We start from the raw sequence: 24,537 nt of genomic DNA on the forward strand, positions 1-24,537 counted from the left end.
GCGGTTCTCCGACTCCTTTACGTGCGTGTTCATAAACATGGCGGCGCTTGAACTGACGACGGCTGGTACACACAAATCGATGACGTACAATGACGTCAAGAAAAGCAAAGGATTGTTTTAAAATAATAATTATTTAATTGAATTTATTTCTTTAATGGTGCATAGATTATCATGATCTTGTACAATATAATATTATAGTATAATTATATTTCTTTTAAAGAAATCCGAGGCACCTGTCAAATTTAGGTCGCGCATGCGCAAAACGCGTATGTTTAAGATGAAACTTTTTACCAAATGAATGAAGACGTCACCGTCCAAAATTGGTCCATCTTCATGCTGTTGAAGAACTCAATGACCCCTGGAAAATAGAATACATTGGCTGGATCATATTGAACTTTGTTGCCATGAACAAAATCGTCCTGATTTCGGGAATTTTGTTCGGATTAGCGGACTTGTTTGCGATTGCCAGTTTAGCTCTACCAGACTGGATACTAACGGGGGCGGCAGGTAAGAATGGTTATGTCACAAAGTAACCTAATGCCATGTATGTTATTAAGACAGAATGATGGATCTTAGTCTTTACACAAGACTGTATTGTGGCTGGCAGCATCTTTGCTTCGAATTTTAATGAATGATATCCTACTGAAATGATTGTCCAGAGAGTCATCCCAGACATTAGCAGCTGTCTCTGTACTCCAGTTTGATAAGAATATTTACCAATAATATTATACTGTCAAAACTTAAAATTATTTTGGTATTTTATTCAAGTTTGAAGTATTTCTGTCTATGTTAAAGGTCCTTGAAGATCTAAACAACAGGAAATGGGTATTTAAAGTTTGTATTCCTGTTTTTTCTAGACCCCGCTGCATACACAATGTACATGTATGTTATTTTTGATTGCTTTTTGCTTTGTAGTGTTTCTTTCAAGCATTTAAAGCTGTAGCCCACAAATACATAAAACTTGATATCATGTTCTTATATTTACAGGAAACATGAGGTTGGGACTTACACTGCAATGCTTAACCATCCACAACTGTGATGAAATTTGTGTCAGCCCCAAACTTTCAATAGAATGGACGACAACATTTGTGTTGATTATTATTGGTATTTTATGCCTAACTGCTAATGTGATGTGTCTGATGTTATCACATTGGGAAGATGTGCTCAAGAAATATGCAAAATGGCTTGCATTTTTTGCCAGTAAGTATTAGTGTAGTTTGTGCACCTTTTATCTTGATGTTAGTGCTATCGATATGTTGAGCTCTCCAGGTGATGGTCAAGTTTTCTTTATTGTTCAGTATTTTACTCAACTTGAGAAGTGGCATTCAAGTTAGAACCTTGATGAATTTTTGGTTCAGAACAGAGCCTCCTCCCCCCCCCCCCCCCCCCCCCCCCCCCAAAAAAAAAATCCACTGACATTGAATAATATCTTTTCCTTAATTCATTTGTATAAATGTAACAAATATGGTATTTCAAAAAGGTACTGAACTGCACTATTTCAATAAAATCATTTTATTTTCAGTGATATCCTTTTGTACTGCTGGTATAGTCTTCCCAATGGGGTTCTATGTTGATGAAATTGGTGGATACCCCTTCCAGCTTCCAACCCAGAGTCAAGTTGGAGTTTCATATGTGCTTTTTATATTAAGTATATTTTTTACAATTATATCTGAACTGTTGGCTGAACAGATATGTAGACCACTCCCTGGTGCAGTCTTTTAGTCATATCTGTTTTAAAAATATTGAAAAGACTGTCTACTTAAGACACTGGTGCTACATATACAAATATATGTTTTTTGGAACTCTGAGAAAGACGATTCTTATAATCAGGGCTGTGAGAAATATTGTGGAAGTAAGAATATTTTTATTTAGAGAGAAGACTGTATTCCTGACTGGTATGACTGAAACCAGAAATTTGTGCAAAGAAGATCCAGTTGTAATCCTGTCATCTTGCTGTATATCTTTATCCAAAGTTAATGTCTTATTTATAATAAGTAAAGAAATATTAAGCCAATCTAATGCATCCTGTATATTACTTCAAATGATAGTGTCCTCAGTCATTTTCACCTTATTCTTTGTAATGGGTCACATTGTTATTGTTATAATTATGTTTGTTATAAGATAATTGCCCTGTATACAAAATAAACTTAATGTTGTCATTAATAAGTCCATCCTGTCTTCAATCCTTACCTGCAAGGTGGCTACTTCAATTGATATGATCAAAACCAAATTATTTCTGGATTTCCATGATTATTGTTTCTGAGAAGCATGGCTATGATGGTAACCCAGAGATCTTTTTTGTACTATATATTTTCATAATGCAGAGGAATGTGCTTGGCTTGCTAAATAATTAAGACTATTGTTATCATATTCCACTGTGTCAAAGTACTTTTATATTTCTAGCTATTTAATCACATTCTAAATGTTATTTGAAAATTTTCATATATAGAAAAATAAACAATTATTAAGTATATCTTGTGTTGTCAGAGCATATGCAGTCAGGTTTTAAGTATCAACAGTTTTATTTTCAACAACAGTTAATCTTGAGCATTGATTTGAAAGATAATTAAATCTCACACAGTTACAAAGTAATCTTTAAATGGCAGATTTGGCAAATGAAATTGTAGAACCGCTTCAAGATAATAAGAAATTTAGATATTATTAACGTGATGGTAATCTGACTTCATTAAACAGAAGAAAGTTTAGCTGTTGCCATCAAAATACATGACAGTGGTGCTGAAGACTATCCACGCCAAGGTCTGGTTCACAATGTTCAAAATGTGGTAGATGTGCCCCCAATATCCGAAGTTCAGTTCAAGAAGAACCAGAACAAGTCTCCAGCACGGTATTGATCTTGGAGAGAAGTGGATATTTGCCTTCCCCACAGTAACTGGCACTGAAGTCGTCACAGTCTAAAGACCAGATCATGATCCCTCCAAGGGCTTGATTGCATACATACTGGGCCTGAAATTAAAGTCCGGGAGCTTATTAAAAAAAAGAAAAAAGAAAGTTCATTTCCTAAAAAATGTGCATTTAGTCGCGTATATTGTATTTTTTTATCGAAAAATTATGCAAACATAATTTTTTATGACTTTCTTCATGGAATATAAATTTCATAGTAACGGAGGTCCATCTTTTCATTGAACAGTCAAAAATCTAATTACACTTTTCTGCTTCGGTATTAAATTCAATTAATCAACATACTGGTACTAAAACAAACAAATAAAATGATGGTCCAATGAGACTGAGCGCTCGTACAAATACCCTGTTGACCGGAATACCTTTCGTTGAACGCTGCTGACGTCGTCAAACCCCACCCACTTATCATCGTACCAGCCGTACGGCACTTGGTGTTCAGGGTGCAACGTCTCGCTCCACCCAGGGAGCTTTCGCTTTTCGCAAATCTGTAAAAATAATATTCCAGGGATGTTTCATGACCTCACAATATCTGACTCCCATGTTATTAACTGCCATCCGTTCCAATGGTTTCTAAAAGCTGTTCTTTTGGAAGAAAAACGTGTTAAAATATTGTTAAAAGCCACATAGTAAAATATAATTTTGCTCACAAATCGGAAATATTCTTCCAAACTGCTCATCTGTAAAGCTTGAATGTCGCCCTCTGTAATAAGCTTATCTTTGAAAATGTATATGGAGAAGTTAATTTTGAAAAAATACATGCTACAAAGATGAGCATTTCTCTTATTTTGGCAAATTAACAGCTGAATTAAGAAAATGTAAAACTTCCTATGAAGAAACGCTTTCGAAGTATGGTGCTCTACCTTGTAATAGGGCATACTACTGTATGTTTGTTCTTCGGGGAGCACGAAAGGATCCCCTATATCGTGTTTTTTTGGATTTGCCATGATGAAGTATCGACCATACATTGGTATCCCTACCACCAGCTTTGAACTCGGCACTCCGGCAGCGAGGTATTTCTTTATGGTCCAATCCTAGAATAGATAGTTTGAAAACATTAGTTCATTCATACTTTTAACTTGGTTTGGCGTGTTTGTGGAATCTGATTGCCACAATTGAGAACGTTAGGTTATGAGATTTTATGAAGGAGACCTTCAATTTAAAAGAAATTGATACTAAAAAAAAGAGAACTGAAATTATACGGATGGATCTTTGGATAGAAATCGTTACTAATTTCGCAAAGAAAATGTCTGGATCATGACGACTTTAAATCGGTTGTGTCTGAAGATGTGCCACGCAATCAAAATCGTAATGACAGTACGTAGCAAAATATTATGTTTACTCACTATATTATATATCTCATCTATACTGCTTCTGTACAAGGCGCTGTGGTGTCTCATTACTTGTGGTACACTCCAAGGGCCATGGTAATCGTAAGTCATCACGTTGAGAAAATCGAGACTCCTAAATTTCAAACAAAAGTAGTTAAATCGGTTTCGATTCAAGTTTAAAAAGTAAGAAATGTATGCGTGGATTCGGTTTATTCGCCATTATTTCACTTCTTTTAGATAACATTCTTAAATCTAAATAAATCAAATCTTGTGTCTGAAAAAATTTAATGGCATTGAAGTAGGCACAGGTTTGAGACCAACAAGGCGCAAGCAGGCAGGTTAAAAAATCATTTGCAAACCCTAGCTGCCTAATTGGATAGGGTTGGTCAGGTGGAAAACATGAAAGGTTTACAATTATGCTGAAAAAAAACCAAAAATACATATTGATCATTTTTTAAAGGGAAAATACTACGTAGATCTGCTTCAGTGGTAAATCCAGAGTTAAAAGAACTAAAAACCTCCCCTTCGCATATGGCCCCATACTTACGGTGTAATAGCAGGTAAATCGTATCCTATGTTGATTACCCAGCCACCAGAAGCCATCGCAGCACTAAGGAGCAGCCGTTCCTGTTTCGTTTCTTCTGATTCTCTCTCAAACGCTTGTCGCATTTCCTTTGGAAAATGAAGAGCAAAAATTTAAGGCTCATGTAAATATACAAAGCTGTGTTTGAACTGAGGCTAGCACAACGAATTTCAAGGTTTCCAAACAGTGATCGAAAATCAAACCAACCAAAAGTGCCCACATGTGCCAATATGTGCCTTTTTCAACAACGATATCATTGGGTAGAGTACGAATAAGGATTTACATGCACGTGAGCTATGTATTTTCAACTACTTGCTAAAATACAAAAGATGTTGACTTATATATTTGAAAGAAATAAAAATTTTGAGAATATAAAAGCCGTTCTCACCCGCAAAAGCGCACTAAACTGTGACGTAGTATTTCCATCCGGGTATTCCCAGTCTACATCTAAGCCGTCTAATTTATGTTCTTTAAGAAATCTAATGACATTGTCGATAAAAGCAGCTCTGGTGGACTCGGTCTTGGATGCATTTGCGAATATTTCATGTCCATGTGAGTACCCTCCCACCGACAACATAACCCGGAGAGAAGGGTTCTGCGTCTTCAGTTGAATCACTCGATTGCACATCACTGTAAATCGAGATTTTAAAACAGTTAGATGTGTTCAAATCTAAACAAAGTTAGGACAGGCAAAACAAATTTATAAGCGCATTAAAGACTTTAAAGACATGATTCAAAATGAGAGCAAGTGCACATCTTTAGTCAGCGCGCCGTTCGTACCTAAAGAAGCGTTTTGTTTTGATAAAACGTAAAATGCTGTAACTTCGAAGTACCGGTAGATGTAACCGTTTGTTATAATAAAGACGAGTGGTAACTAACTGCCCGACTGGTCGTGCTATATGACCGCTTGAAATGCCAGAGGACCTGCAAGAATTTTGACATCGCAGGTCCGCTGGACTTGCAAGGGTTATGTTAAAATATAATAATAATAATAATAAATCACATGTAAACGTAGACTAACAAAAAAGTTATTAGTTCGGACCTGCAAATTTCTTGCAGTGCAAATCCTTCAGACCTTCAGTATCTCCAAAGTTTTCCACTTTTGCGCCGTTTTGAAACCCTTTAGCCCGTTATCGCCCATCACTCACTGCACTGGATAAAATAAAAAATCCCCAATCAATTTAATGCTATCTCTGTCTGTTACTTTACCTGCATCGTTCCATTCATATGTGGCCAGGTGATACTGGGCTGTAGAAGGGTCCCAAACTATTTGAGCGAAGGCGAAAAGGATGTGAGTACACAAGTCCGGGTTGATGTTCTCGGGGAAAAAGCCATTCTCAAGCCGATACTGTGACCAGTTGGTGTAGTAACAAACGACCTTTTTATTCGGTGGCTGATCTGCAAAATGATATTTTGTGAAATATGTGGCTTCATATTAAAATCGATGCCATGAAAGAGTGCAAATTGAATTGCGAACTGCTACTCATGTATGCGGAGCCGTCCTGGCAAAAATGTCTCTAACCCCACTCCCACTACCACCTGTACGTATGTTACTTGATAATTCAGTTGATAAAAAAGAAAAAAGAAAAAATATGACAATATTTACATTGTGTCGTTGGTATCGCCGTCAACTCGCTGGTGTTACCGTCTGTCACCGTCGATTTGGTTGTGGAAGAGCTTGAGCAAACCACATTTTCTGGCCAGTCACAATACTTGTACAGGTCGTTAAAGAGCAGGTCGGGCGGACACGTCTTCTCGTAGGGTGTACCCCAGGAGCAGTGGCAGTACTTGCTGCAGTCGGTGGGATGAGGGTAGATAGCGTCTTGTTCGAGACAAGGTATATCACAAATAACTGCGAGAGAAATGTACCACAATACAAGATATATCACAAATAGCTTTGAAAATGTGTTTTAAATGTGCTTTGTGACGGAACAAATCTGTTTTTGGTAATTATTACATTGGTCGCCTTAGGCCTAGCTATTCCGATACAAAAAGTTGTCCTTCTGCCTTTGAGTTACCAGTATATATCAGATGTTAATATTAAAAAAAACCGGCTTTAGGAAAATAGTTGTATGTTTGTTATTAATTTATTTCCTCCACCGAAAAAAGGATTGTCGTTTGAAGCAGTAAGATTCTTACCAGTTGACGTCACATTCCTGACGAGCATCATAACAAGTGCGGGAAGCCATATCTGAAATTAATGAAGCATCAAAACCAATGAATGTAAGTAGTTTTTACAAACATGAAATAAAATGCATGGAGAGAGAGAGAGAGAGAGAGAGAGAGAGAGAGTCCAAGTTCATAAAGTAAAAAAGAAAACTGGGCACACCCGACGAATATTTAGTATATTTACCGGGGCATTCGTTTATAAATGGCCATGGAGAATGAATCATTACTCTTGTTAAGGGACATGAATTAATATAATTTTAAACTGCCGTTCATAACATGGTGGTTGGTACTTAAGTTTGAGAGGACATAATACAGGATGAATACCCATTGCCATGGATTGAACATAACACACAGAGACATTATACATAAATTTTAGGAACACTTAATTTTAGCGTCCTAATATACATCTCTCTTAACGTGTCATACAAGAAAGTAAAATATGACGAAAAACCTGCCATTCATCGTTGAAAGCCCTTGTGATAAAATAGCTCTCATTAGAAAACAGAAAGTTTCGGCAAGAATGTGTATTTGTTTTACAGAGACAAAAAGAGTGAGAAAAAGAGAAAAAGCGGTACAAAAGAGAGGTCGTGAAAACTATCAATCGTAAAGTAATAATAACAATAATAATAAAAGCTGCTTAGCAATTACAAGAGCGGAAATTTCGCAGGATGTAACCTATATGTACATATCATTTTTCACGTTTCTTTTGAAAAAAAAAATGTCTTACAACTCTTGCATTTATCACCGTCAATTCTTGGGTTATTTCCTTTAAGCCTTGGCAGCGTCAGGTGCCCTTATGACAAACGTCAATCCAGAATCTAGTCAGTAAATTACCCAACCCAGATGTCCTGTACGTATTTAACAAAGCCGTCATAGTTCCAAGTGCAAGACCGACAAGAGCGTCTTACCGATAAAAAATTAATCTCTTAACAGTGGCCATTTAGCATACGTAGAGTTACAGATATTTTCTTTTAAGTATCTAAAAATAAAGATACTGACAGACCCACTTTAAAAAAACTTCGCCATGCACGAACTATAGAGAGAGACTTACGTCACTAAACGTTTCTGTTACTTTGAGATCGAATATTTCAACAACAAGGAATATAATAATAATAATAATAATAATAAACATTTTGTGATAAAATGAATACATATATTCAGATTTCAAATCATGACTCTAATACTCATTGTCACTTCATTATGTTAAAGGGATAACAACTGTTCGTTTTAGCCTAAAAATGGATTTTCCTGGGGTAAACGACAATTTCCCCATACTTACCAATGGTTAATGAATCCTTTCGGACATAGAGTTAGTCCATGGATATTTTTCTAAAAAGATTTTTTTATAATCAACTCTTAGGAGATTATTACGGAGGAATAGCTATCTATGAAGGTCCATGTGGTCTGCTGGCTAGTACAGATTCCAGAATGCAATAACCGCTGTTTTGGTGGTAAAATGGAATATATTATATTTCTAAGCTGTTTACAATGCATTTTTTTGTGAAATATGAATCTCATATGGACAGTTGTTATCCTTTTAACAAACCATCTACTTAAGATTAATAATTACTAAAATGTTAACATACCAATCGAATGCAGAGCATCTTCCAGTAAATATTGTACAGTTACGGAGCGCAAGTTTTTGTTTCCAGTTCAACATAGGCCTAATGTTACACTTATATGCGTACAGGTGCGTGAGAACAGAATCCTGGGACCTAGCGACTAAGAATGCCACTGAACTCGATCTTAGCTATTTATACTAGCCACACACTTGGCCTACCGAACAGCAGAGGCGGTTTTTTTTTAAAGACAAGCTGATGGGGATGGATAGACATCCAGTTTGGATAATACATAGCACAATTTAAAAAAAAAAACTATTTCCGGATTAACAATGTTTGTCAAAAGTCCAGATCGATTTGACGACCGTCCAGTGAAAAGCGTTTCGAAGAGCTATGTAACTAAAATGATCAAAGTAGCCTGTTTAAAATGGCGAATAGTTTCTTATCATATTTTTGTTAAGATGGTTAAAAAGGCAAATTGTTAATTGAGACTAAACATGTTTTCACCTGTGAGGCATGGCGTTTCGACCTGTCATCGTGCAGGCCTTTGAGCCTAACGCTGTCATGCCTTACAGGCTTTAAAAATGCGTTTTACTCTCTTTAGAAACGATTTTCATTTATTACCGACAATATCTGAATATGTGATTCTTTTTCAAACATCTGTTTTCACATCCGGCTTCCTGGACATCTATTTTCACGCACGCACTTCGAGCTTATTATAGGCCTATAGTCCGTACGTGATTCGAATTAGAAATAATTGATGTCCAGCAGTCAAATGGGGGTTCAGGACCCACCATATATTGTTTGGTGTATCCTAGCTCATTGGATTCAGAGTAAGCAAAGCCGGAACATATCAGTAATCGGAAATAGGAGTGTTAACGCATGTCCTATGTGCTAGATCTAGAGGTACGCGCACATTGCACATTTTATGGGATAATGATTATAAATTAGCCTATACAAACGAACAAGGTATAGGCATGTGTCGTACGATGTTGATATTTAGGGCCTACATGTCGGTCATCTAAGCCACGACTAAATGCGGGCCTATTTAAAAACAGACAAACAAGCCAACAAACAAACAAATAATTAAAACAAGAAACAGACAAGAAAGAAAGAAAAATAAACCAATCAAGCTGATTTGCCAATTTGAGTTGTAGGTCCATCATTCTTGTTCGGGGTTTCATTTTATTTGCATAATGTTGGGCAAAATAAGCTGATAAAAGCGGCTGATTTTCGAACCTGACCTGTATTTAATGAATTTGCATCAGTTCGGTAAGACAAAAGGTAAAACGGTTTTCATGTTATATGTAGGCTTATAGGTCTAACGGTGGATAAAATATGCTGAAAAAAAAAAAAAAAAAAAAAAAAAAAAAACAGCATGACTTTTGTAAAATGGACCAACTAGGCTGATTTTCGAACTTAACCTGATTTTATGAATATTCATCTGTTCTGTAAGTTTGAAGACAAAAGGTAAACCGTTTTTCATTTTATTTGTATAACACTGAAAGCTGGAAGTGCACGGCGACGCCGACGACGTCAGACACTGGTGGCGGCTAAATCTACAGACACATCTAGCAGTGTCTGTACATAAAAACGGAGGTTATTGAAGGTTTTGTTTAACATGAAACATGTAAAAGCCTTAAAGGTGCATGGAGGATTTCGTCCCAGTTATTTACCACCTTTGTCTTACAGAGATGCTGCTCTTAGGATCAGACAAAAAAATAAAGTTCGAGTACACTGTATGAGAACGACACAACGTAAATGGGTCAACCTGTAGCACATGCAGCTAGTTAATTAGGTCAAGTGAACGGATTGGGTCGACAACAACAATTACTAGTACAGGGGACGTACAACGGGTTGGGACATGGTTTGATGGTTGCTGGATGGTCCATAGCTGTGTAGAGGTATATGAACCGTATGAAGTATCATCGGGAAAGCACTTTTTTTTTGCGTAAGATTGAATTGTTGAACCTGCATTACATCCTGATTACATTTGATCCGACTGAATTACCACCTGAAGTTGACGCTGAGTGATGACCCGCCCTACCCTAAGCCTACATATTAAAGACATATATAATATATTGTGCTGGTCGTTCGTCCAAATATTATATGTTGTCCAATCACCTTAATGGTCATACGCTGCTGTTGCACAGGTGGACATTAATTAATTACTACGATTATCCAGGTTACTGCAATAAGCATAATGGGTATGACAGTCAATCATACACATGCACCCGTGTGTCGACAGTTTCCTGACATTCTCTGCTATCCTGGCCCTGGCCCTGGCCCGTGTTTTTACTTTGGTGTGATTGGAAATCAGAAATAGAGAGAAACATGTGGGTTTTGGTTGCAATTCTTTAAAGAAGCAGTTGTTGCATGTGTTGCCAGAATAAAACCATGAACCATTTCATTGTTTCATACACGTATATCGTGTCCATATACATTTTATAGACTTAATTGTACACCCAACACAATGTTTACTATTTGTAGGAAGTAGACAGCATTGAGACATATAGGGCACACTGGGAAGACTCTATTAACCAGTAACTGATGGTAACTGACAGGATTTCTTCCCAAAGTTAGCAAGACTACAGATGCTTTTTAAGTGCTTGGTCCCTATATTTATTTGAGTTCTCCATATATTTGAATTAAATGCATGTCTCCTTATTTTATGTAAATTATTTATGATTTGGGCCATAGGGGTATAAATATATATAGATGTTTCATATTAAAATGCCTTAGATTTTAAGACAAATTAAGGCACTAAGACTGCATTCCCAGAGATTTAGATCGATCCATCTGGATCGACCTAACTCCCTGGGGGTTCACGCTAAATTGCTGTCAGTTGAGTGCACACCACAGTTAATTACCCCCTTACAGCTTTTAGTAGGCGGGATAGACATTTAAGCCTGTTAAGCTGAAACCAATCTAGTAAGACTCCCCAGGGGGATAGATTGATCTAAATATCTATGGGAATGGGGTCTAAGAAATGTAAATTTTTATGATGGTTATATTGTTTTATTATAAGCTATTTTATGAGGGGGCATAGGTCTGAAAGGCATGGGTTATCGGAATTTTAGTGTTTTATTTTGTCAAGTATTATTATGTTAAAATCATGGATGTTCAACAGGTTTGCTTATAGGACATTTAAGATAAACACTGAAAAATCCATCTTGAAAAGTAGACTTCCATAGTTTTAGGTAACATAATAAATTTAAATTATCACCATATTTAATAATAACATGTTAGCATTTTGTGTAATTTCTAAGCTTGGTCAGCTGCTGCAGGGAGTATGAAAAGATCAGTTGGACAGATCAAGGCAGTTCTGAAGAGTGAAAGACAGCAGTACAAGACTCGATGGCAATTTAGCACAGCACCTTGTCTGCTGCAGCAGTCAGCCATTTCTGGTCCTGCACCTTCAGCAACAGGATTCAATAATTATGAAGAGGGAAGACAGAAGTTTCAACTGATTGTTCCTGAAAAATATAATTTTGCTCGAGATGTACTTGACCAGTGGTCTAGTAAAGCACAGGTTAGTTATGGGTTGTTTTACTTAAAGCCATATAATGTGCATGCTCTAAACCTTCATGTACCCATAGCAAAAAAAAAAAAAAAAAAATTTGCAGCTGATTTGTTGCTGAATTGCTCTCTTGTTTACTTGTAAATATTATAAGAAGGTTTTCTCCCAGAAAAGATGAATATAAATTGTGTTACATTTTTTTTTAGTTTATAGATGTTGCTGGGGTCATTTTGATTAATTTTATTTTAGATATTTAGTAACTATATATTTACACTATTTCATTTGTAATTTTTTCTAGAAAATTACTATATATATATACATTCATTTGGATTAATTCATTGAACAATCGGTCAAAAAGCCTTGTGGTTTGTTATATACTGATAAATGCATTTCATCATTAAAGAGTAATATATATCCTCTTTTTCTCTGATTGTTCTTCAGCACAGCGCCAGGACTGCCCTATGGTGGGTGGATGACTATGGACAGGAGTTCAAGTGGACATTTAAACACATGGAAATACTGTCCAAGAGGTATGTACGGATGCCAAGAGGTATGCATAGAAATCTTGTTCAGGAAAAGTTCTTTGTTTTTAAAGATTGCATTCATTCATAATACATTAAGTCATGATGAATGCCAAATCATTCACATCATTATTGTGAACTTCATTGCTTTTACCTTTCAGAGAATTTTTATTCTAAGGGTACTGGTTGGATGGATTGGGGGGGGGGGGGGGGGGTGCTTATTTCACAGAGATTCTGTAGATTTATTTATATATTTATTCATTCAAATAATGTATTCCCCATCAGGTTGGCTAATGGCATGTCTGTGAAATGTCAGTTGAAAGCGGGGGATAGAGTGATAGTTATCTTACCACGGCTACCAGAATGGTGGGTCATCAACCTGGCTTGTATGAGGATAGGTATGTATAGAACTGAGAGAGAGAGAGGATATGTCACCTGTCAAGTTGGGGCCGTAGCAATAGTCTGAAGGTTCAATAGGTAGAGGTATGTATAGAACTGAGAGAGAGAGAGGATATGTCACCTGTCAAGTTGGGGCCGTAGCAATAGTCTGAAGGTTCAATAGTCCAAATGTTCGTTGGCCTGAATGCTCACTATAGAACCTTTACACCAATGAATATTAAAAAACTGATGAAAATGCTATGATTATTCGGACCAATGAACCCTCAGGCTATCAAGACGCCCCTGTCAAGTTGTTGGATGTACATACATTTCAGCAGGTTTTCTGATAATTATTAAGTCACAAGTCAAACTAATGTCACACTACTTACCTCAGTTGTGAAAGTGATTGGTGACTTAGTAGGGTCTCATTCCCTATAAAACTGTTGTTCTACGTAGATCGATCCAACTTCATGGGGACTCTCGTTGAATGCGATCAGATTATCAGATAAATATTTCAGTGAGAGTCCCTGAGGAGTTGGATTGATCTATGTAGAATGATAGTTTCATTGGGAATCAGCCCTAGGGAACTTGTAGTCCAAGACTGGATCTCTGACTACACTGGGTACCATCATGGTGGAATGTGTAACGGTCAACAGAAGGCGTAAATCAGTATGAATTAATACTATACAAAGTTGATATTGTGATTAAACTTCAGAGTATGCTTCTGTTGAGAGCTAGCCTCAGTAGACCCATCCAATCTGAGACAGTTTTATAATATATTTATTCTTATGAAGTATCGCTGCGCTAACAGCAAGTTCATTGAAACATGGAAATTCAAGGTAGCTAAGTAGACAAACCACTGAGTTTTTAAAAACAATGTTATGGATTACAATAGAATATGATACTGTTTGAAACTTCAAAAAGTTCTTTAAGAATGTAATCCTGTTGTTCCAGGGCTAGTTCTGTGTCCAGGCACAGTGTTGCTGACCCCTAAAGACATCATGCAGAGGATCCAGGCCTCTGGCGCCAAGTGTATCATCACTGATGAGGCAGGTGCAACGGAGGTGCAGAAGGTGGGACCATGTGTATTTTTGAGGGGTTCTATAAAACCAGTGCTTCTGTATTGAGTAGATTTATTCATTGTTTATCATGTGATTCACATTAGAATGTTATCTGAAAACAAAGTGTATTTGTATGCAAATGGTAGAATATTTAATGAAAAGTAGATCGAAGAAGAAAGTTTCATAATACTTTTTATAGAAACCATCATTCCCTATTTTATGTACCTGTCTCAAGACAGTGAATCATTTTTTGAAACCAGTAATTGTAATGGTAGAGTAATAAATTTCTCTGCATCAGTTTTTCATGTCAGTATGTCATCTCTTTCTCTGGTAATATCGCTGAAGAGGTCTTGTGAGGTCTTGCATATGAACAGAAAATAAACCTTTTCCTTTTTATATACCTCTTCATAACTTGAGATTTCTGTATCTAACTTTCAGATTGCTAGAGATTGCCCCACACTGAAGACTAAGGTTGTAGTTGGTGCAGAAAAAATAAGGTATATTTTTAATGAAATGTGCCCATGATGGATATAGGGGGAAATACTTTAAGTAAGGAATAAAAATAAACTACAGTAAAGCCCTGTGGATTTTAGAATAAGCAAATATAAATTATTTTCCTAAATAATTTTATAGTTTTTTTCCATTCATATGATTTTCAAACACAAAAGTAATTTATAAGTTTTCAAGATCACATATGTTCACTAGACTTAACCACATTAGATTTTAGAGGAATTCCTTGCCTTTTTTTAAACTGGTTCAAAATTGCAGTTTTTGCACAGTGGTAGCTTTATGATTTTGCAAGGAGTTAAAATACCTTTGAAAAAAAATAGAGAATATTTAATAAAAAATGCTCTGGTACTGCCCTGTAATTTCTGTGCATCTTTGCAGGCCAGGCTGGTTTGGTCTTAGTCATTTGATGGAAGGGGGCAGCACTGAACATAAGGTGGGTGTTGAATGTGTGTTCTTCTCTCACTTGCTGCTTAATGTGATGTTTAGCATGTTCATTTTGTTACCATAGGAAAATTGCTTCATCGGGTATTTTTTCAGATTCGGGTTTTTCCTATATAAAGCCTGGTTTAGGGTAATGATCCAGATCAGACAGTGGCTTGCCTCATATTTGGTTCATGTGATGGCTTTTATGTTTAGTCCTTTCCTTTTATATTTCATCTGTGGGTTTGCTTTGCACCATGTCCACAAGTAAACCAGCTTGTAGATGCAATTTTGAAAATATTTTATCAGAAGGAGATTAATGATTTGTTCCTTTGCTTCAACTTTTTTTATCTAGAATATTACTTAGAACCAAATGAACCACACCTGAGTAACTTTGATTTTTAATTTATTTAAAAATAATGAATCCATAGAATAATGTTGTGGCAATCTTACTTTTAAATCATGCATTTTTCTTGCTCCTACAGAGTACCCTATGTTTTATTAGCAGCCAGTTGCTTTTTAATTGCTTTGAATGTGTTGTCTCTTGTTTTCACCTCAGTGTATAGATAGTTTGAGTTCCGACCCCATGACTCTGTTCTTCACCAGTGGCACTACTGGTCTACCCAAAATGGTGGAACACACTCACGCCAGCTACGGGATGGCACATGTTATCACTGGAAAGTAAGCATGTATCAGATTTTTTTAATGAGAATGAGCATTTACTAATAAAAGTGTAGAATGAGCATTTTAAGTACTATTTTTTTCTTATAATTTTTGACTGAGTAAAAATTAGTTGATGAGGTGTAGGTTATTGTCAGCATCTATTTTTCTTCTTGGTTGCTGGCTATACACCTGGTTCTGTTGATAATGAATTTAGAAAACAGTCAATTATTTTATGAAACAGAATATTTAAATTGCTTTTCTATATTAAGATGTGAAAAATTTAGTGGAACATACTTCATTTATGCAACAGTTTTGAGTATATAAAATATTTTGCTTTGAAGTTTATCATAAAGTTTATATTTAATGTACATTGCTAATTATATTAAGCAGAACATAATCTTCTAAACATTTACACATCATTTTGAAAAATATTACAGAATTGCTTTAAGTTTTCAAATTATTATTATTTGAAATTTTTGTAGATACTGGCTGGACCTGACTCCAGAGGATATTCACTGGAACATGTCAGATACTGGGTGGGCCAAGTCTGCCTGGAGCAGCCTCTTCGCCCCCTGGATACAAGGTGCTTGCATTTTTGCACACCACAGTCCTAGTTTTGATGCAGAACAAACACTGCGGGTAAGTTTTCACTTGCTCTTGAGTAGAAATAATGTCAAAGACCAAGTTGGAATGTTACTGATATCTAAAAACTTTGTGTTGGGCTTTGTTTTTTTTTTTATGTATGTTTTTTTAAAAATAAATATACATTGTAGATATATTTCTGAAGGAATCAGGGAATGAACATGAAATAAGACTCAATCTTAAAATATAATTATTTATTTAAAAATATCTTTTAAGAATCCAGGATTGTTTTCATATCTTTATCTCTAAAAACTCTTTCTCTAAGGATTATTAAACTACTACAAACTACTACAAAAGTTACTGTTTGTGCTTTCAGATGGCTTTCTTGCTTTAAATCCCATGCTTTATAGCTTCAGTAGTAATCGTGCCTCCATTTCAATTCTTTACAGATGTTGGAGCAGTATCCCATATCAACATTTTGTACAGCACCCACAGCATATCGTATGTTTGCCCAGCAAGACTTGAAAGACCGAGAATTCAAGGCACTGAGACATTGCCTTAGTGCTGGGGAACCACTGGTATGACACTGTGGGCACTTGACAAACTAAACACAATCAGAGACATTGCAGGGGCAGATTTAGGCAGTCTTCTGGGTCTTCCGGAAGACGGTAAGATTTTTAAGTTTACATTGATGGGTATTTATTCCTTCTGTCGGTCAGATGGAAGATGGATCAACAAAGATAATTTGGAAGACTGTCAGAAAATATCTCTGGATCAGCCCCTGCACATACATACGTACAAAACAAGAAGCATTAGTTAAGACATGTCATACGTAACACACATGGTACAAATTAATCATGAGGAATAAGACTTTAGCAGTGTCATATTGAACATACTCATTGCATTTTACATCTTCAACATAAAACTTTTCACATGCTCCACACATCAGAGTGTTTACCTTAGTCAACATTTAACTTTTCATCTTCACATATTACACAATAATCACCATTCAAATCCATTCATCAGTGGAACGATAAGTTTATTGCCTAGTTAATGAGGGTGAGAACATTCAGGCAAAAATGGCTATGTTTTGATTGTTTAGTATATGTTTTAGCTGGTCATATCTTATATATTGACTTTTAAGTGTGGTGTATGCATGGTGATTTGAAAAATAGGGCAAGCACAACTTCTGCTTTTTGTATGTAAACATAAAGCTCCTTCAAAACAAAAGTTAGTGTATTCTATGCTGTAAGTTGGCTTCCCAAGGTGGAGATATTTTTGGTAGAGGGTGGAGGGAGGAGGAGGGAGTGAGAGGGGGTGGGGGAGGGGGGTTTCTTGACCTGTGCCAACCATTTGCAAATGGATTAAAGGGATAACAACTGTTCATTTTGGCCAAAAATGAATTATCCAGGGGTAAAGGACAATTTTCCCATACTTACCATTGGTTAATGAATCCATTCCCTCATTCAAAAGAGTCCCTGTTTTTTTCTAAAAAGTTTGGTTTTTTGTAATATTCTCTTAAAAGATTTTTACAGAGTATAGCCATCTGTGGAGGTCACGTGATATGATGACAAGCACAAATTCCAGAATAATTGCATTTAACACTGTTTTAGTGGAAAAATGGAATTTATTATATTTCTGTATGCTGTTTACAATGCATTTATTGTGAAATATGGATAACTTAGAGGGCATTTCCAGAGATTTAGATGGATCTTACTAGATCGACCTAACTCCCTGGGGGTTCACGCTAAATTGCAGTCAGCCGACCGCGCACGGAAGTTAATTACCCCCTTACAGCTTGTAGTAGGCCGGATGGACATTTAAGCCGGATTATCTGACAGTAATCTAGTGAGACTCCCCACGGGAATAGATCGATCTAAAATCTATGGGAATGCGCCCTTACAAACAGTTGTTATCCCTTTAACTCTGATTTATTTTTAGAATCCAGAGGTGACAGAGGTGTGGGAGGAGCATACTAAACATACAATCAGAGAAGGTTATGGACAAACTGAAACAGTGAGTATACGTACATGTTGGACTTGAAAATGTGACATACTTTCACTCTTGGCTGAAAAAAAATAATTTTGGCTACTTGATGTAAAGCATACAGTAAGTAGCGACTTCCTTTTGTTAGGTTGTGGCAATTAGCCATTCCTGCACAAATTCCAACTCCTGCTGTTAATTGTATTGTATTCAATTTTCATGTCTGAAGCAAAGAGATATACTGCCAGGGTAATAATGTGAAATTTTTCCAGTCACTTATATTAATTGCCTTTGCTCAAGAATATTTTATCTTCATCCATATTACTTTTGATTTGATTAATTCTTTAGTTTTGTCCAGATCTAGCCCTTAGTACATGTAAAAACTTGTATATAGCATGTTTAGTAGTACAGGGGTGTGAGAGTCAATACAACCTTTTTCGTGTATATATTTTTTCTGCTTTTTTCTACTCATATGATAAGCTTCTTAAACTTATATGATAATCTCTTTAGTATTGTGTATGTGTGTGTGTTGAATTAATACACAACTGTATGTTGCAGGTGCTGCTGTGTGGAAGTTTTAGATGTCTACAGAACAAACCGGGATCTATGGGAAAACCAGCCCCTGGTTATGACATCCAGGTCAGTGGAGGAGAGAAACTTTTTTTTTGGATGGGGATGAAGGGAGGGGGGGATTCAATGATTTAGCCCAGAATTTAATTAAATAGTGTGACTGTAAGACCTGGACCAATTAAAGCAGTTCTAATGAGTGCATTCAGAAGGAGTTGATCAGGTTTTTATTATAATTATGTTATCGTGGATTATTGCTCAAGAACAAATGTACAGTAGGGAATGTACTAGAGCACCTCTCTATATAAGGCAAAGCTGGATCAACTGAGGAGGTAAAAAGGACCACTTTTTCACACAAAAAGTCTTGTAAATTATGTTTTCCTAAAATAATTTTGTCAATAATAAAGGGATGGTATCAAAAGTTAGAAAAGTGAGTTGACTGCAAGTCAGAAGGTATGCTCTGTGAGATCCTGAAGATAATATAGTTTATTAAAATAAAATATTAGAGTAAATCAGCTGTTAGGAATTTTTGTGTAATTAACCACAAGTTTGAATACAGTCTTCTCTCCTTTGATGATTAAAGGGATAATAACTCTTCGTTTCGGCCAAAAAATGAATTTTCCTGGAGTAAACAACAATTTTCCCATACTTACCAATGGTTAATGAATCCATTTTTACATTCAAAGTTAGTCCCTGGTTTTTTTTCTAAAAAGTTTGTTTTTTTGTTAAAATCTCTTAAGAGATTTTAACAGAGTATAGCCATCAATGGAGGTCACGTGGTCTGAAGACAAGCTCAGATATCAGAATAATAGCTATAACTGCTGTTTTTGTGGTAAAACAGAATATATTATATTTCTATGAGTTATTCACAATGTTTTTGTTGTGAAATATAGATCTCATACGAAGAGTTATTATCCCTTTAACATTATGCTTGATGTATAAGGGAGCATTTACAACTAGTTGATCAGCAGACTAACTAGTCCATGGATCAAGTATGGTACGTGCAACCCACTTAAAAACATGTGCCAATATTAAATTTCTCTGGCCCTGTTGAGAAGGCACACATGGGAGGCTGGTAATCCATTCCATTATTGTTAGGGGATAATGAGGCTTGCTTTCAAGTTCATGCCATATTTCATCCACAGACTAGTTAATGTATGGATCAACTGATTGTGAATGCTCCCTAAAACTGCATTTTATTCTATTATTTATATGCCAGGTAATTGATCAGGAAGGGAACGAGTTGGAACCAGGCCAGGAGGGAAACATTGCTGTGAAATACAAGCCTGACAGGCCTGTTGGCCTCTTCACTGGGTATCTGGTGAGTGAAAATTATTCCTGATAAAATAAAAATGCTCTACCTGAGCTGAATCCCTTAACACAGCTGTAGATGATCTTATCGTGAAAGATGGAGACTAAATGTACTTAATTATAATTTTTACATTAATTCAGAAAAGTGAAGTAAAGAGCTCTTCTTTCTAAAATATTATTATTTTTTTGTTTCTGTACTCTTCCAACAGAGATTAATCAATTACACATGGTTAACAGATGATCTGATTATCAAGGAGGGGGTTGGTGGGGTGAATGTTCATGAAGTTGTCTAATCAAATTTTATTGGAAAATAAATTTAATCATACTCACATTAATCAATTAACATGCTCTTGCACTTCAGTGATTCAGTGTAATACAAACGTGTATACCATTTTTATACACAGACACTATATTTACTATATTTTTGCTTTACTTAAAATTTTATTAGATGTGTTTGGTAAAAATGCAGATTTCTGATGATAAGTTTTATTTATTTTTTGTATACATTTTTTAAATGTTTTTGCTGTTTGTTGTCTGTATATTTGTCAGCATTGTTGTTTAGTTAATAAAGTAATTTAGCGCTTAATATTTCTGGTAAAGTTTAGACTTCCATGTCTTCTTGTATATTTCAGAAAAAATATCAACATCGGGTGCTTTTATTTTCTGTTATATCATTTTCTAAATGAAAAAAGGTCTGAAAATTGGGGAAAATAAGTAGCTTTGTAGGATATGCAGACAAAGAATTATGACTTTGGGACATATATGTGCTTATATAAATTATAAAATTATACCAGTATGAATGTTGTACACAGAGACTGTCATTTACAGAGTGATCTATCAAAATATACAGCAATAAGTAGTGAACCTCCCGTGGTATATATGAAATTGAATACCAGTGACATATGTTATTCATCTTGGATAATCTCCATGTTACAATAAATTGCACATAAATTTCCTCAGTTGAGGGTTGGAGGTAAGGTTCCCTAGCAGAAGACTGTAACCAGCTTGTATCAAGATTACATTCTTAGATTTCATTATTTCTCTTCAGGGAGCTTCAGTTTACAGTATACCAAGTGTTTTTTTTTTTTTTTTTTTTTTTGGCAGCAAAAAATAGATTTAAGAGTTGTATTTAAACCACATGGACAGATTACAGTAATAATTCAAATTTAGGCACATTTGTTAAAACAAACATTAGGCTCCCTTCTCTTAGGCCCCGTTAACATGACAAGTCTATTTTCTAAAAATCTATTTTCTATTCACGGTATATTGTAATCACGGTCCCTGTGCCCTGAATATCCTGCGGCGTAATTACTGACGGTGCGAGCCAGTTACTTCCAAAGCTGTAATTAATTCTTGGGATATACAGGGCACAGGGACCGTGATTACAAGATACCGCCAATAGAAAATAGATTTTTAGAAAATAGACTTTCCATGTGAACGGAGTCTTATAGATACTTGCCACTTTGCTTGATTTATATGAACAGAATTTAAGTATACTTGGATTGTGGAAATTCCTAGTAGCATTATGAAGCACTGCCAATTATGTTCTGTATTTATTGCTACTATCATGAAGAAATAAATGAAAGTATGTGAGTGAGGTTGTCTTTTTGTTAATCCCATGTCACAAGTCCATGTCACAGATTGCGCCATACAATTATAGGAGAAAACTAGCAGTTACACTTTCATCAATTTTAGAACAAATGTTTATACAGTGGGGATACATAGAGTTCTGAGTCCTGACCATACCAAGAAAAAAATTTTAAATTGTGAGGCACAATTTTAGAAAATAAAGCACCTGAAACAGCTGCTACTTTTCCTTGACATAAACTGACATTTCTTTACATTTAGCAGTGCTTGTAACATTTTCCTTTTTTGTTCTATACTAATTATTACATGATAAAAAGCAATATTTCACTGTAATATAAAACAGTTTGATGGAACTTGCTCTCTGCTCTCAAATATGGATGTGCTGTGAGCTGTCTGAGAACCAGATGTCAGATATTTTTCAATTCCATATTTTTCATGAAGGATGACGAGGAGCGCACCAGTGCAAGTTTTCATAGAGACTATTACTTGACTGGGGACAGAGCTTACTGTGATGAGGAGGGGTACCTGTGGTTTGTTGGAAGGTCAGATGATGTCATCATATCAGCTGGGTAAGCACAGTTAAAGGTGTATTGGACACTTTCAACTAAGTCATAGTTTTGACATATTAAATGTGCTCTGTTCAATGTGATGTCAAATTTTGTTTTTTATTTGGAAAGAACAACACATTGCTATTAAATACGAGAAGGCTGTTACATCTCAGTTAAACTTTATTTGTCCTCAACTTAAAAATGGAATTCACATTATGTTAATTTATTAAGTATAGTGTATAATCAGTGGCCAAAAAAATTTTCTTGGGACTCATTTGATGAGTTCAAGCGATCAGTGTCTTTTTTTTTTTCAAAGAAGCAATAGGTTTACTGAACGTCTTCATTTACAGATACCGAATCGGACCATTTTAGGTCATAAGTGCTCTTTTAGAGCACCCAGCTGTGGTAGTACTACTCCACCTTTAAGGAATCTTAGACTTCTTTGTTTATTGTGCTTCTTAATTTTTAGTTACCGTATTGGACCATTTGAGGTGGAAAGTGCTCTTATAGAGCACCCTGCTGTGGTGGAGTCCGCCGTGGTCAGCAGCCCAGATGAAACTAGAGGAGAGGTATGCTTTATTGTAGAATTTTTCTGCTTACTAACATGTACAAGCAAAAAAAATAAAAAGCAAATGCTTTGTGAATGAAAATGAAGGGGCTGATAATTTGTTTTTCAAACTTGACAAAACATTATAAGTTTCAAGCAAGATGGAAATACTTCATATTATCTAAATGAGAGAATTCCACATAATGCAGCATTAAGGGGAATATCAGGCTAGTATTTTTTACTCGCACCCTCTTTTGGGTCTGTGTTCAAGTTTTTCTGTTTTTAAAATAAGAAATAATTGACAGCAACAAATGGTTTTGGATTTCAAATACGTTTTTCCAATCTGCTACTTAACGTCTGCTACTAATTGTTGTTGCCAGCCAGGTTTGAATTGTTCAAGGGATGAAATTTTGACATGGTATATTTTCAGGTGGTAAAAGCATTTATTGTTCTCAGTGAAGCATATAAAACCATTGACAAAGATAACTTAACCAAGGAATTACAGGAACATGTGAAAAAGTCAACTGCTCCTTATAAATATCCCAGAAAGGTGAGTTTATATATATATTTTTTGAATTGGCATTTTACTGTTGTTTCCAGAAAGATCGGCTTTATGTTTAATATGTCGTATTGTAAACTTCTTTTAAAACAATATATTTCTTTGGGATGGGTGGTGGCTAGTTAGACAATTCATCAGTTACAAACTTTTTCTTAGGTGGAGTTTGTGGAACAGCTTCCTAAAACTGTGAGTGGCAAAATCCGAAGAGTGGAGCTAAGGGAAAAAGAACATTCAAAAGAAAAATGAGCACCATCAATTCATGACTGAATAAGTTCTAAAAATACAATGAATATTTTAAGCAACCACGGAGTGGAAGAGATGCATGTTTGTGTTCAGCAAACCCAATTCATCAGACAGCTGAGCTTTTTTCTTATATATACTGATAGAATAACAAAAGTTCCTGTTAATAGGGAGATGTGTCCGATCATTAAAATATCAGAACTTTCTATAAATAGGGAGAGTTATAGAAAAAATCTACTCTAGTAAGATGCAGGTAAATGACCAGATTTTGTGCCAGAAAAACAGTATGAATGGCAGCAAACATTCCATCCACTGGGTTTATACAGATTAATAAACCAGCACAGGACACAAATTAATACATGCTATTTTTTAAAGCTCAGCTGGAAGAATTTTATATAATAATGTAAAAAAAGTTATAAAAATGAGGAACTGGTTTTGTAAAGTGAGCTGCAGTTTTTACAGAACATATTAATGCTACACCGAGTACAAAATCGAGTATTAATTTTACTTGAAACTGCAATAACATTTGTGTGCAGTCTCAAACCTTTTGTGAGAGAATATAGACACAAAGGTGCCAAGAGTGCACCCGAGCACAGGGAGGACACAAGACAACTATGGTCACAAATGCCTGAAGAATGGCAAACCGTTTCAAACCCATCTTAATTATACTTAGTGTAGCATTCTAGAGATCCCGTGTGATGTGGTAACGAACACAGCAGCAAATGATCACAGAGTTGCTTTATATCGCACAAACAAGTACACTTATTTAAGTTGTTGTTGGAACTGACACATGCCAAAATATATTTGATAAATTTCTTTTGATGTTCAATGTTTGAAACCACTTGGCATCAATTAGTTGGGTTTAGCAGTAGCAATTGGACATGAACTAGCTTCACACGCATCTTAAAATTTACCTTTTGCGCTTTTCCCAAATAGCCCCATGTTAAAACGCTGATCAGGAAAACTTGAAGCCTCACAGACA

At 35.7% G+C, this 24,537-nt stretch overlaps 3 protein-coding genes across 4 annotated transcripts; 2 read left to right on the forward strand and 1 right to left on the reverse strand.

The window, feature by feature from the left end:
• Positions 1-241: 241 nt before the first annotated feature.
• On the forward strand, positions 242-2,471 carry LOC106166122 (uncharacterized protein C16orf52 homolog A). Its single transcript, XM_013544553.2, has 3 exons — positions 242-507; positions 988-1,200; positions 1,523-2,471. Exons 1-3 carry the CDS (start codon positions 405-407, stop codon positions 1,720-1,722), a joined length of 516 nt encoding a protein of 171 aa, XP_013400007.2. The 5' UTR covers positions 242-404; the 3' UTR covers positions 1,723-2,471.
• Positions 2,463-8,741, reverse strand: LOC106166121 (chitinase-3-like protein 1). The gene is made up of 10 exons (XM_013544552.2): positions 8,586-8,741; positions 6,970-7,021; positions 6,437-6,682; positions 6,040-6,228; positions 5,219-5,460; positions 4,795-4,919; positions 4,263-4,380; positions 3,780-3,950; positions 3,282-3,404; positions 2,463-2,964 (listed from the first exon to the last, which is right to left on the reverse strand). The coding sequence occupies exons 1-10, from the start codon at positions 8,601-8,603 to the stop codon at positions 2,815-2,817; spliced, it is 1,434 nt and encodes a 477-aa protein (XP_013400006.2). The 5' UTR covers positions 8,604-8,741; the 3' UTR covers positions 2,463-2,814.
• A 1,538-nt stretch (positions 8,742-10,279) lies between these two features.
• Positions 10,280-24,371, forward strand: LOC106166148 (acyl-coenzyme A synthetase ACSM3, mitochondrial). Of its 2 annotated transcripts, XM_087007276.1 has the most exons (18): positions 10,336-10,462; positions 11,049-11,111; positions 11,828-12,090; positions 12,520-12,608; positions 12,885-12,997; positions 13,932-14,050; positions 14,477-14,535; positions 14,927-14,981; positions 15,528-15,649; positions 16,114-16,270; positions 16,663-16,791; positions 18,155-18,229; positions 18,755-18,835; positions 19,983-20,084; positions 22,103-22,230; positions 22,679-22,778; positions 23,187-23,306; positions 23,472-24,371. In XM_087007276.1, exons 3-18 carry the CDS (start codon positions 11,851-11,853, stop codon positions 23,559-23,561), a joined length of 1,779 nt encoding a protein of 592 aa, XP_086863402.1. In that variant the 5' UTR covers positions 10,336-10,462; positions 11,049-11,111; positions 11,828-11,850; the 3' UTR covers positions 23,562-24,371. The 2 variants fall into 2 exon arrangements, with proteins under 2 accessions (XP_013400062.1, XP_086863402.1); XM_013544608.3 differs by lacking the exon at positions 11,049-11,111 and having other exon boundaries at positions 10,280-10,462.
• Positions 24,372-24,537: the final 166 nt, after the last annotated feature.

This window comes from Lingula anatina, chromosome 2 (genome assembly GCF_051362555.1).
Source record: "Lingula anatina isolate TDL-2025a chromosome 2, LinAna3.0, whole genome shotgun sequence".
Lineage (NCBI taxonomy): Eukaryota > Metazoa > Brachiopoda > Lingulata > Lingulida > Lingulidae > Lingula > Lingula anatina.